This window comes from Telopea speciosissima, chromosome 4 (genome assembly GCF_018873765.1).
Source record: "Telopea speciosissima isolate NSW1024214 ecotype Mountain lineage chromosome 4, Tspe_v1, whole genome shotgun sequence".
Lineage (NCBI taxonomy): Eukaryota > Viridiplantae > Streptophyta > Magnoliopsida > Proteales > Proteaceae > Telopea > Telopea speciosissima.
Genome location: NC_057919.1, coordinates 29499831 through 29514602, shown reverse-complemented (window position 1 = coordinate 29514602; position 14772 = coordinate 29499831). Strand labels below are relative to the sequence as shown.

Genomic DNA, 14772 nt, shown 5'->3' with positions numbered 1-14772 from the left:
AAAAAGAGTATAAATGCAGAAATCATCAAGAAAGGAGGATGCATTGATTGTTACTCAGAACATGAGTGGATATATCAGAATCTAATACTTACTGTTGTCCACAAAGCAACTTTGGAAGCAAAAGAATGGTTTGGCATATTCAAAGTTATCTGAGACAGAGTACCTTGACCAAACATGAGATATCCCATGATCCCAACACCTCCATATATTGCAGTACACAAGATAAAGCTGCAGAAAAAAAGTGTCTAAGGAAAAGGTCAAGCAAAACGCCCATCCTACACAAGAAGATAAGGGTTTTCATACCATATTATCAATGCCTTGTTATACTGTGTCTTATCAGACATTGACTGGTAAACATTTGGAAACACTGAATGCCCAGAATAGCAGAACCCATATACCCCGACAACAAATGGGACACCACTCCAGTTCAGCGCAGGACCTGTTTGATGGAACCCAATCCCATCAAAGGTACCAACAAAAAAGACTGAAACAACTATCAAAATTGTTGCAATCACTCCACCAGCTGCAAGAATAAAATAAAGTATGATAAGATAAGGCTGCACATTGAAAAGTCTGAAACTGCATAATTCCTTAGAGCTTGATACAGAGATTCCATTGCACCTGAAAGTAAAGAAATCACACGGAGATCCTTCAACCAAACAGTTGGTAGAACAATAAGAGCAGTTAAAATTCCAAAGAAGTGCAGAGAGTCCAAATGAAACCCATTCCAATCCAAAGAAGTTCCGGGGAATAGCCTTGTAAGATTATCACCTTCCAGAATAATAAATTCCACACAATATGACTGCATTCATGGAACAAATAAATCTCATAATTCTGTTAGGGTTTGTAATAGCATGTGGTGAGCTGGTCCAAAGAATCAGTAGAATCAGGATCTGTGCTTCACTTACATATAGCTCAGTGTACAAAATGATCTGCATTAGAAGTCAAAGAAAACAACTGCATCAGAAAGCTCAGAAAAAGAAAATTAATATAACTAAAATGACCAAATTGTAAGTCAATAAGATCCTAATATTGTTTCCAATACTATAATCCTCGAAGTATCTCAAATAGAAGAAAAAAAATTTTCTCCCCAGATGCTGATATGCCATGAAAGGAAAATGATGCATGTAGTAGTTACATATACCATAAAAACTAGAAAAAGGATAAATTGCGCATCCACCAGTATCTAATATAGAACTGAAGAAAAGACCATATTTATCAAGCGAAAATTGGTGTGTCAGAAAATACCATAATAACTTGTGTTAACTTGATCAACAGAAAATGCTCTTTTTCTTCAAAAGTTAATTGAAATTTACAGTGAGGCAAAACTCACTGATATGAAAAGCCGCCCGAATCTCCCAAATGCAGCTTCTCCAATATCCGGGTAGGTCAAAATACCTTCCTTGCTTTCAAAACAGTATTTTAAGAAAATGCCCGTACAACAACAAACAGCAGCAAAAATGAGTAGGATACCCAAACTTGCCCAACCAGCTTCTTTCACAGTAAATGGTGTAGAAAGAAGCCCAACACCAGCCAAGACATTTATCCCTGTGCAAAAACAACAGAAATTAAAAGAAAACAAAATCCCTCACGAAATCAAACAGTTAAAAGGCATTTCAGAGAGGGCATACAAGTAGCACAATTTCACATTATAAAGAATTTTTGTCACAAGCGAATCCCATTAAAGAAGTGCAGCAGCCTATATATTTACCATTGCCCCAAAATAACAACATAAATATAATATACTCCAACACAAAACCAAAAGGATGAAAAGTTGGAAACCTATGTTTTATTATAGGTAAAATACAAATAGCATAAAATGTAAATATTGGGATATTTTCCAAGAGGAAACATAGCAGAAGTATAAAGTTTGTTCTTTTTTTTTTTTTGGGTGGGGGGGGGGGGGAGGGGGCAATTCCAGGATAGAGGAAAAGAAAATGGCAAGAGATCGGTGCTAGCTCATGTAGCCCCTGGAAAACCTATGACTTTTGCATGAATTTCCTGAAATATTTTTATGCAATTTTCCAGAATTAAAGAAGACACCTAATCATGTTGATTAACAGTTCCTGTCATTTCTCTAAACTATAAAATTATGAGAAAAATAAAAATTAAAAAAAAAATTTGTTACATAATAGTATTCAGAAAAATATCAGTAATCGTTGTTGATAGAGCACTTAGATGATGCACTTTACCATTGAAGACCGTCTGAGTTAAGCTACATCCATAACCAATCGGTAGTTCTCCACTCAGCTGCTCATGCATGTAGGACTTCTCCGACAAAATTGACTGGATTCTTGATTCTGATTCATCTTTTCCCTGATGTAATCTTTCATAGTCGGGCAGCAATGGAGATTTTCCATCGATGTCCAGATTACTTTTGGTACCAAGGTCGAAACTAGAATACCTAATACTAGGGACCCGAATGAGGCTAGTGACGATTGGAGACGCAGCTATCGTGTAGGAATCAGTAGTTTCCCTGACATAAAATTACATATAAGAACTTAAACCAGCGTCATACAGGATGTTAAAAAGCTCACATCAAATTCATATTGAATGGATTTCCTCATACAATCAATGAGCAACACATATAATGTCCAAAAGCTCATCTCAACTTCAAATTGATCGGATTTCTTCATTCATTCAATCAACAAACAGAAAAAATTGTCTAGTACGCAACCAATTGAACATTTATTGCTCATCATTTCCAACTAAAGAAACAGAAAATTGAAAAAGAAGGACCATTTTGAGTATATCACATCATAAGCAATCAACAGGTCATTTATATTCAAAAAGGGAATTCAATATGGTCCAAACTCTATAGAATCAGATACAAATTTGAATATCAATGGATTTAAAAGACTTAGCTTCGAGTGTGACTAGGTGAATTCAAACAAATTGCATTACAAGATATTCTCAAGACCTATCGACTATCTTCAAATATTGAACAGCATTGGTCTAACAGTGACCACCACCCAAACCAGATCAGCAATCACAGCTGCTCTTAATACATAAAGAAAACCCAAAATTCCAAAGCATATCCAATGGAGATCAAATGAAACGGAATCCAAATAAATAGGCCCACCTGTAACTCTGGGGCCATTGCTGGGAAACGAAAGGAGTCGACGAAACCGAACTGATACTCCCGATCAGACTTTCCTCCTCTGCCTCTCCATCTCTGCTGCTACTGCTAATGCTACGATTGAAGTCTTCGCCTATCTCTTCATCCATATCGTTCTCCATGAAAAAAACTCAGAATCTTTTCTCCTTCACCTTCTCCGCAAATAACACCACCGAGCCACCCAAGGAACTTGCAGAAACCAAAAGCGAAAAAAAAAAAAAACCCCTAAAATGTTCAGAATTTATATTGGTCGTTTTGATTGGATTTCTCGAATTCTCTTGGACAGGAAAAACGACGTGAGAGCATGTTTTAAAAACCTTCCGAGTACAGAAAATTTTAAATTTAGCTTCTGGTTTTGGAAGCATTGTGTGGCTATGGAATATGGAGTAACGGAACGCTGCGGAGGCGCGAATGAGCTGTTCTTTCTATTACAAACGATGCCAAACGCGAGGCCCACTCAGGTTCACGAGAACATTCTCGTACGCCTGGCAAGCCATCCACATGCAAATCACTCCTCCTCTAATCACGTGGCACCTTAGTTCTGTGAACTACAAAAAATCATCCAAGACCTTTAGATTTAGATAAAGGTGTTTAGATTTTAAACCATGGATGGATTTTGGAATCTTTGACTCTTTGTGTGGGTCAAGTTGTTTGAGGATGGTCCACCCACGGTTTCAAAAATTGGAATCCGATTGGCCGATTGACCGATTCGGATCGTCGGATTCTGACTAATTTAGAAGGGCTTTTTTGGTGCACTGGTGCAGATGATTGGTTCATCTGTTCGATTTAAATACGTGCATGATTGCCATGTATCATTGTTTTACGATTGGAAAAAAATAAAATGTTTTCAAGTTTTTTTTTTATTAGAAAGAGGATGGTCCCCTTGTCTTTTTCCCATGGGTTGCCTTGATGGACAGCAAGCATATTAAAAAAAAAAAAAAAAAATCAATTTCAAGGGTTTTTTGAAAGGAGACTCATTGGGGAAGATGGGACAAGAGATTTTTCTCTTCATCCATCTTCACCATTTTATATAATGACTTATTTTATTGGTTTTTTGATAAGCATGTATGTGGTATTGATTAAATCATGATGGGCATTAGATGTTCATGGCCATTGTGACATGTTTAGTTATGGTAATGGTGTTTTTATATGTTTTTAGCATTTTTCACATAAAATATAGAATCTATAATATTTGAGCATCATATATATAATGAGGACCATGGTTATGGGATTTAATAATTTATATGTATTACATGGATGTGTGTGCTAGGCATGGCATGGATGTGGTTTTGGATGCAATTATTATTTTTTCATTCTTCTCCCCATCTCTTATGTAAAGGTTATATAATTCCCCTTCAGACAGTTCAAATTGGTGAACTGGTTTCCTAAGTTTTATTTATATTTAAAGGGTTGTAATAATTTTAAATTAGTTTATAGGATAATAAATTACACATCACCCCCGGGTTTTCAGACGAAACTCAGATCACCCCCTGGTTTTTGAAAAAACTCAAATCACTCCCTCTACAGTAACAGTATTAGTCTGCTGTTAGTTATCGGTGTGAAAGGACTATTTTATCCTTATACTAAAGCATTAGAATTAAATTTACAATACTACCATTCTTTCATCTTCAACATTAGTCAAGAGTAGTTTAGGGATTTAAATTTATTTAACTAGCTGACATCATCACTTAATAACATAAAACTAACGGTAGGGACTAATTTGTCATATTGGGGTCTAAATCAAAAGGTGATTTGAGTTTTTTCAAAAATCAGGGGGTGATCTGAGTTTCGTTTGAAAATCAGAGGGTGATGTGTAATTTACCCTAGTTTATATTATTTGTTGTAACCGCTTGATGATCATGATAAGATCGAGATCGTGATTTTGATCATGGATCAAGGATCTTGACGGTTCATTGGTAAGAAGATTAGAGAAGGAGGGACTTGCTCACTTGGAGTGTTCAAGTTGTTTATAATTTTGGATTTATTTTCCTGTAATATTTAGTTGCATCTACATTATCACATGATTATTGCTATGTGTGGGAGTGACATATGAGATTGTGATTACTCTCATCCATCTTGTAATCAAAGTGAATTTACATTGGATGTGAACTTATGTTGATTAAAGATGTTATCTTATAATCATTGGTATTTAATTTTCCTTGGATGGATGTGTTTATGTGCTTATACATTGGATGTATGGTTGTGATTTTATGCATTCCCGTAATCCCTCAATTTTAAAACAAGTGTATTATGGGAAACCCTGGTTGGTGGGATTCCCATGGCCTCCCTTAGTTGGTGAGTGTAGAAATTTCATCGATCTACTCTTGTAGATGCCGATAGGATAATACTTGGATAGGTTGATGAAACTATCTACACCCATCTCACATGTGATAAGTAGAAAATATAGTCAGTAGTACGTGTATTGCGATAGTAGGCATTAACCCACAAACACCATAATTCCCTCCAAAACTAAGGGTATGACTTTAGTGTAGTGTATGTCAGCCGATAGGAATGGGCATGACACTCAGGTGGCTAAATCACATTGGAAGCCTAAGTGACGGACAGAATAGTCCACTCAACCAACATGCAAATGATGAACTTTGATATGCTAAGTCAAGAGCATAAGGGTTGATAAGTTCCAATTCATACCCTATAAGCCAGAGGGAAGCTTAGGGTGTGATTGACCATTGATTGTTCTTACCTCGTTTTTCAATGGTTGTCGATCATGCTAATCGTTATTTTGTACATCGTGTAGATTTTATACTATGTTGACCCAAATCAATTATGCTACCCTCATAAAAGACCATATTTTGACCGGCCCAAACTACGTTGACTAGAGGAGGAACATCAAGTTACTCCTGACTGCAGAAGGTCTGATGTCAGTCATTGAGCAAGATGAACCTGAATTCCCTCAAAACGAAGACCCTGTTGCTAAAGCGGCCTATGAGTTGTTTCGTCAGGACAATTCTAAGGTCAAACTCCTCGTATTGAACTCTGTGGAAAAGACCATCGCTAATTCTGTCAAAGATTTGTACTTGACAAAGGATATGATGGAGGAGTTGAAGGAGATGTATGGAAAAAAAGAAAGACATGACCATCATCAACTAGTGACACTTCTCCATGGCACGAAGATGGCCCAAGGAACTCCAGTTATAGATCATATGATGAAAATGTGAAACTTGTTCCAAGATCTAAAGAACCTTGGGAAGTCTTTTAAGCTGAATTATAAGACGGATGTTATCTTCCACTCTTTGTCTCATGATATCTACGGATCGTTTATTGTTAATGAATAAACTCTCCATCGAACATCCTGAGATGGGCAACATGTTGCAAGAGGTAGAGGTTGCATTCAAAAAGCAGAAAGTGGAGGTTTTGACCACAGAAGAGAAGCCTTCTTCTTCTAAGCCTAAGGGTAAGAAGAAGAAAAATAAGACTGACAAGGGGAAACCCCTTAAGGTTGAGTCAAAGGGAACTCAGAAGAACAAGAAAAAAGAAACTTATTTCTATTGCAAGAAGGACGGGCATTGGAAAAAGGAATGTCGAGCTTTTCTGGCTACTCAGAAAAAGAAGCCAGAAAAAGGTATTTTTGAAACTTTAATCCTTTATGAGTCTAATTTGTCGGAGGAACCTACTAATACATGGTTGGTGGACTTCAGGTCTTTCGCCCATATTTGCAACATGTTGCAGGGGTTTAAGCTGACAAGAAGGCTAAGTAAGGATGAAGTTCGTCTGAGAACGGGTACTGGAGCTGAGGCCATTACTGAGCCCGTTGGAGATTTTACTTTATATTTTAACAATAAAGTTACTTTGATCTTGAGAGGTTGGTTTTATGTTCCCTTGTTTAGGAGGAACATTGTTTCTATTAGTAAGCTAGTGATGGATGGTTATACTTTTCTATTTGGTGATAAGTTGACTGTTCGATTTAAAAATTCTTTTGTTACTACTGACTTAATAGATAACGGATTATCTCTCCTAAAACCGGTTTTTGATGTGAACGAAATCTCCAATACATCTATAAAAAGAGAATCAGCCTAAGATAATTCAACATATCTTTGGCACTTAAGGTTAGGTCATATTGGAGTAGATAGGATAAGCAGACTGGTAAAAGATGGACCTTTAGATTCTTCGAAGGTAGAACCTTATCCAACCTGTGAGTCATGTCTACAAGGAAAGATGACCAAGGAACCCTTCTCAAATAAAGAAAGAAGAGCCCAAACTGTGTTAGAATTGGTATACTCGGATGTGTGTGGGCCCATTAATATTCCAGCGAGGTATGGTTACGAATACTTCGTAACCTTCACTGATGATTACTTTCGTTATGGTTATATATACTTGATGCATTGCAAGTCGGAAACTTTTGATAAATTCAAAGAATTTCGAGTGGAAGTTGAAAAATAGTTGGATAGTTACATCAAGTGCCTTTGATCTAATTGAGGAGGAGAGTATTTATCAAATGAGTTTAGGGACTATCCGAAAGAAGCTGGGATAGTATCTCAATTGACGGCCCCTGGGGCACCTCAACAGAATGGAGTCTCAGAAAGGCGAAATCAAACCTTGTTGGACATGGTTCAATCCATGTTGAGTTATTCAAAATTACTGTTAAGTTTTTGGGGTTTTGCACTAGAAACTGCCATCTATATACTGAACAGGGTTCCCACAAAATCTATGCCCAAGACACCTTTTGAATTGTGGTATAGGCGCAAGCCTAGTCTCCAACATATCAGGGTGTGGGGTTGCATAGTACATGTGCGGAAGGAACAGACGAATAAGTTGAAATCTCGTACAGACAGATGTTATTTCCTTGGATACCCTAAGACTACAATAGGCTACTACTATTTCTATGACTCGGTGAATCAGAAGGTTATAGTTAGTAAGCATGCGACATTTCTAGAGGATGACATGGTCTCACCAAGATCGGATCCAATGGTCATAAAGGAAATATCTAATGACCAGCTACCCTCTGCACCCACAGAAATTTCAGCCAACGTATCCACTGATGAGCAACAGCCTCAAGAGCCTAGACGGAGTGGGAGTCTATACAACCACCAACTCATTTGAATCTTCTCACAGAGAAGGATCAAAGTGTGGAAGAATTTCACATGGTGTCTGATTGTTCAAACACGGATCTTTATACTTATGTTGAGGCTCTAAAGGATGTTGACTCAGATTAATGGAAGGAAGCAATGCGCTCTGAAATAGACTCCATGCATTCTAACCATGCCTGAACTCTTAAGGATCTGCCACAAGGGGTGAAAACCATTGGCTGTAAATAGATCTTCAAGAGGAAGAGAGGTATGGATGGAAAGGTGGAACGTTTCAAGGCGAGACTGGTTGCGAAGGGATATACTCAGAAAGAGGGTATCGACTATGATGAGACCTTCTCACCAGTAGCGATGATTAAATCCATTCGGATTCTATTATCGATTGCTACATACTATGATTATGAGATCTGGTAGATGGATGTACAGACCGCTTTCCTTAACAGATATCTTGATGAGGTCATATACACGGATCAACTAGAGGGTTATGCTTCCCTAAGGGTGGAAAACAAGTTATGTAGGTTGTTGAGGTCCATTTATGGACTGAAACAGGCTTCTAGAAGCTGGAACATCCGTTTTAATCAAACTATCAAGGAATTTGAGTTTGAGCAGAACATTGATGAACCATACGTGTATAAGAAAATTTGTGGGGGTGCCGTCTGTTTCCTTGTCCTATATGTGGATGATATACTTCTCATTGGGAAGGATGTGGAGTTACTTTCATCTGTAAAAATGTGGTTATCCAAAACGTTCTCAATGAAAGATTTGGGTGAAGCCAGTTACATCTTAGGAATTACGCTTGTGAGAGATTACAAGAAGAGGATGTTGGGATTGTCACAATCCACCTACATTGACAAAGTGCTTAACAGGTTCAATATGCAGGATTCTAAGAGAGGTAATGTGCCTCTCAGACATGGAATCAGTCTTTCCAAGTCACAATACCTTCAAACTTCTGAGGATGTGGAGGCTATGAAAAGAGTTCCCTATGCTTCGGCAGTAGAAAGTCTAATGTATGCCATGTTGTGTACCAGACCTGACATTTATCACGCTTTGGGGATTATGAGCCGATATCAATCCAATCCGGGATAAGAACATTGGACAGTTGTCAAGGGGATCCTCAAGTATCTAAGGAGGACCAATGATTACTTTCTTGTTTATGATTGTGATCAGTTGTCAGTAGTTGGATATACCGATTCGGACTTCCAAACTGACAAGGATGACAGAAAGTCCACCTCTGGGATGGCCTTTATGATTGGTGGTGGTGCAGTGATTTGGAGGAGTGCCAAACAAAAGTCAACAGCCGATTCCACAACAGAAGCTGAAGACTTGGCAGCTAGTGAAGCAGCCAAAGAAGGTGTCTGGCTCAAGAAATTCTTGACCTACTTAGGGGTGGTGTCTGAGCTAGTGGAGCAACTCATACCATTGTTATGTGACAACAAGGGAGCTATAGCACAAGCAAAGGAACCAAGAGTTCATTAAAGGAATAAGCATGTAGAGCGGAAGTAACACTTGATTCATGAGATCATTCAGCGTGGTGGCATAACCATAGCTAAAGTTGACACGGCAGATAATTTATCTGACCCTATGACTAAAGCATTATATCCTATTGTTTTTTAGAAACATGTTGGGAACATGGGGATAAAGTTTATGGGTAATTGGCACTGATGTACAAACTCTTTTTGAATTAATCAATTTAATTTTTTATTTGCATGCAGTTGTTGTTCATAGGTATTCATACCTAAAATTGTTCACTACTAGGGATGGGACTAAACATCCTATCCGGCATGGTGGTCACATTGTGTGTGCTTAGGAAGGTTACTTTTCTAAGATACAAGTATGAGTGTACATACGGTATGTACATTGGACTAGATCACTTAAGAATTTCACATGTAGTGTACTGCCAGTTTATAAAGAGAATGAGATTCTCTTAAGTAGTTCTCGATTGGTCCCTTGACCTAAGGGGTCCTTATCGTTGTATTCAGATGTTGTGTGTTTTGGTGCACCAACGGTTGATGTCTCTCTGACTATATATCGATGCACTAGATTCACAGTGTCTGACTGTATTCGAAAGAGATGCCCAACATGGAATCCACAGCCCATACATTGGGAATATGTTGAGAAGAGTATTCTATACAGGATTGGACACAAATCTGGATCAGTTAGCATTTTCAAAATATTTTTGAAATGTTTTTTGATATATATTTACAAACCATTATCTATTTTCTTAAACATTTTGTTTGAAATATTTTTCCTCGATCCAATCAAGGTAATTGAATCTCTCGATCGGCGTATCAGTTCATTGAGGATTGACAGTCTTGAATACATGCCTTATATTGAACCATGCAACATTGTTTTGTGGGGGACTAATGGGTGTCTTAATTACTTACCTTGGGCGTTGACTGTTACACTCTCTTTGGCATCTTTGGTGATTGGACACTTTAGAAGCCGAGTAGAATCCCATTACGATCCTATCCCTTTCCTTTCGGTTCCATTCATTTACACAGCACGGCTGATCATGATTTCCTTTTCGTGATCCTCTTGTAAGATTAGATCTTACAGTAGGATGGAGGAGATTGTTAGAAAAGGAAAGATGTTTGGTCAATATTGGATATTGGACCCAATATTGGATTCCTCTAGCAATAGGGATCTTTCCTTGATGGGAAAGATTAGATGGGTTGGTGATTGAGTCCCAATAGAAAACTCAATATTCCTTGCCCATGTGTGCTACCAATTTGGGAGTAAGATGGTAAATCACATATATTCATGAGCTTGCCAAAATTCAAGAAACACTCTCTCATCCTTGGAAATTCGGTGGAGCACTCCCCTCCCTAGAACCGTTCTCTCTTTCTCTCCCTCTCTTGGTGTTTGATCTTGGAGAAAGCTTGGGTTTTGAGAACCCTTGTATGTGGAGGAGTTGGCTTGATCGTGTGGGAACGCCAAGCTTTGCGTAGTGCGTGGAACAACTGAAAAAGGGCTATCATCGGTTGGAGGTCTTACATCTGTGAAACTCTAGGTAACGATCAATTCTCGTGTTGTTCTAGATAATTTAATAGCATTCTCCATTGATAAAATCGATCCTACCATGCTTCCACGGATCTATGTTGATCGCCTTCACTAACAACTAAAAAACATTTTCATGCAAAACCTTTTATGCTAAATCGTTCTAAATTTTCAGTTTATAGGTACACGTACACTTCCATAATTGTCAAGTCACTGGCAATGGAACATCAAACACTAAGATCAACACTCAACATACACGAGGACTTTTCATGGAAGGACTTTATATACCTTATGTACACTAATCATCGAGAGACTAGTCCTTTTGTCTCCCATAGTTTGGAGGAAAAAAAATTTGACTTGTACCCCTCAAACCCATCATGATCCAGTTACAGTTTATACACACCTAAGCATGTAGTGAATCACGAAGAGTGCAGTCAACTCGAGGACTACAAAGTGGCTCATTCGAATAATCATCCACAAAACCAGTCCACTAATCCAATAGACCAATAACACTGGTACCATTTAATCAATTCCTTAAGGCACAAAACATACATGCCACATGCCATAAAATGAAAATAAAAATATCCAATAATAATGCATGTCAAGGGTACACCTAATTATTATATGTTGGTATTATTTAAAGTCTTGCAATTTTTAGTAGTAGTCGACAGGTTCTAATCTTATTTATCAAAACAAAAATAGGTTCTAAGTTTGGAGTCTAGTGTTAATCTTTGAATTGGATAAGGATACAAGAGATAGTTATCTGAATCAAACAACATGTTTAGGTGATGAGTCAGCTTCTTTGGACAATGGTTTCGGCTAGAGCACTTAGCTGATGAATTCAGCATGCTCTTGGATATTTCAGCCAGCATGTTGCATTAATTGAATTGGAAAGTAAAGAGAATCCCATCAGGAAAAGAAATTTTGCTGCTATCCAGGTTGCAGGAATGTTCCTGCTGCTACTCGGGCTTGCAGCCAAAGAAATGAAATAATTCACTTTCCCTTTGATTCATAAATACCCTCATAGATTTTAGTTATTTTCAATATACCCTTTTAGATTCTGTTGCTTTGGCTGTGAATCAGGTAGCAGGAATATTCCTGCAACCCGGATTGCAGCAAAATTTTCTTAGTTCCTAAATTCCAGCCTTTACAAGGAAACTACTTTAAAAAATGGAAAGGTAATAATACTAGAGATATGGAATATCTATTCATGCGTGTATAAACTCTAGGAGAAAAGTGAGAGAGAGAGAGAGAGAGGAGGTGGGGTCTGTTATGACTGCTCTTGAGGTAATTGGGTAAATCTGTTGGGTAGGAAAATCTTATAGTTTGCTACATGGTTAAGCAAGTTGGGTAGCTGGGGACTGGGGTGATTGTTATAAAAGGATGGGTGGTCCATTACGATGTAATGGGTATGAAAAGAATTAATCAAATCTCTTCTCTCATCCCTTTTCTATTCTAGGAGGCCGCTGCCCTCGAAGCCAGCATTTTCTTTCCTCTTTTCCCTCTTCAAGTTAATTTCTTTCCTTCCCCTACAACTAGTTTGTATCTCCACAGAGAGAGAGAGGTGGAGAGAAAATAGGAGGAGAGAGGGAGACAGAGAAAAAGGAGATGAAGGTTGAATGAATAAGAAGATAACGGATTTGGATCCTCTCTAGCACCTAAAAGTGCAGTTCGGGGCTGAAAGCTCGATATCTGACAGATGAGACATCCAACAGTGATGCGCTCGAGAAGAAAAAAAAAGGGCAAGGAGTAGTGACCACCACCCAAACCAGATCACCAATCACAACTGATCTTAATACATAAAGAAAACCCAATGGAGTTCAAATGAAACAGAATCCAAATACAGAGACTCACCTGTAACTCCGGGGCCATTGCTGGGAAGAGAAAGGAGACAACGAACTCGAACTACTACTCCCTTTCTGACTTTTCTCCTCTGCCTCTCCATCGCTGCTATTGCTAATGTTACCATTGCAGTCTTCTCCTGTCTCTTCATCATCCATACCGTTCTCCATGAAAAACTCAGAATCTTTCTCCTTCATCATCTCTGCAAATAACACCACCGAGCCACCCAAGAACTTGCAGAAACCAAAAGCGATAAAAAAGCCCTAAAATGTTCAGAATTTATATAGATCGTTTTGATTGGATTTCTTGAATTCTCTACGATAGTAAAAACAACGTGGGAGCATGATTTAAAAAACTTCGTGGAATACAGATAATTTGATTGAATGAGAGATCACCCATTGGTAGAGTTACTGTTTTTTACAATAAATTTTGAAATTTGAAATTTAGTTTCTGGTTTTGGAAGGCATCGTGTGGCTATAGAATCTAGAGTAATGGACCAGGAAGAAGTGGTAACTGGCAAGTGGCAACGCTGCAGAGGCGCGAATGACCTGTTCTTTTCATTACAAACTCTGCCAACCATTTTAAAGGATTGGGATAAGTGACGTGGCACTTGGCTCCTTAAGCTACAAAAAGTTAAGCACGACCTTAGGTTTGGATAAAAGTTTTTCGATTTTAAGCCATTCAACCAACTTAGACCCACACAAAAGACAATTATCGGATCGGATCGGTATCGATTGAAGTCGATCTTGAGATTTGACCGATTCAACAAGGTTTGACTGGATCGTTGATTGGATCGCTCACTCGGTTGGATCAGTCGATCCGATCCAACTCGACCAATCCAAGTGAATATTTTTTTTATTTTTTCAAAGTTTTTAAGTTTTTTTTAAGTTTTTTATATTAATCGATACCAACCGATTTTGACCAATCCGATCCAGATAATATCGGCCGATTCGATCCTGAGATCACAACACCCACCAACTCTGACCGATATATGACCCGATCCATAAAAAAATGATTTTGGGGGTTTTTTGATCGATCCTAACCGATTTGGACCAATCCGATCCCGATTCGGAAAGGTTTCGGCCATGACCGATCTTGAGTTTGATACCTGGATTTTGAACCTTGATTTGGATCCTCCACTACCGAGGGGGGGGGAGGGGGGGGGGGGGAGGGGGGGGGGGGGGGGGGGGGGGGTGATCGCCCTTGCTCGTAGGTGCCTGTGAGGGACCGTGCGCCGAGACACAACGAGGCGCAGAATGACCGCCCCACCCCTACTCGTGCCCCGCCCGAGCAGGTAAGGCGGTCATTCGATCTTGAGTTTGATACCTGGATTTTGAACCTTGATTTGGATCTTCTACTACCGAGCTGCCCGACAGGACCGTGCTGCCGAGACACATCGAGGCACGTGAATGATCGCCTTACCCTTGCTCAGGTAGGTGCCCGGTAGGACCGTGCTGCCGAGACACAACGAGGGTTTGAGGATGTACCAACCAGGGTTGCAAAAAATTGGAATCCGATCCACCAAATAGATCAGTTCGGTCAGAAGGGCTTATGTGGAGGGGCTGATTTGTTTAATCTGATTCAAATTGGTTTGTATGTTCGAACCAAATACATGCATGATGGTCATGTGTCATCATTTAACGATTAGGAAAAAAATAGACAATTTCTTAGATCAACTAGATAAGAACGAAAATTACAAAATAAGTAGGTTTCAAATTTGTTTTATATCTACTACTTTGCATTTTGAAAAGATTTACTCAAATCCTCAAAGTT

General features: G+C 38.7%; 1 protein-coding gene across 3 annotated transcripts in view; it reads right to left on the bottom strand.

Annotated features, from left to right (window-relative positions):
* Positions 1-13201, bottom strand: part of LOC122660188 (amino acid transporter AVT1A) — a 53601-nt gene extending 40400 nt beyond the window's left edge. For 2 of the 3 annotated variants that reach the window (XM_043855388.1, XM_043855390.1), the window contains exons 1-7: positions 13012-13201; positions 2193-2476; positions 1334-1548; positions 909-932; positions 622-802; positions 304-523; positions 93-228 (exon numbers count right to left, since the gene is read on the bottom strand). In XM_043855388.1, coding sequence (XP_043711323.1) covers positions 93-228; positions 304-523; positions 622-802; positions 909-932; positions 1334-1548; positions 2193-2476; positions 13012-13199 — 1248 coding nt within the window. In that variant the 5' untranslated portion in view covers positions 13200-13201. Of the gene's footprint in view, positions 1-92; positions 229-303; positions 524-621; positions 803-908; positions 933-1333; positions 1549-2192; positions 2477-3082; positions 3248-13011 lie in introns of those variants that run through there. The other variant, XM_043855389.1, reaches the window with a different exon arrangement.
* Between the last annotated feature and the right edge of the window lie 1571 nt (positions 13202-14772).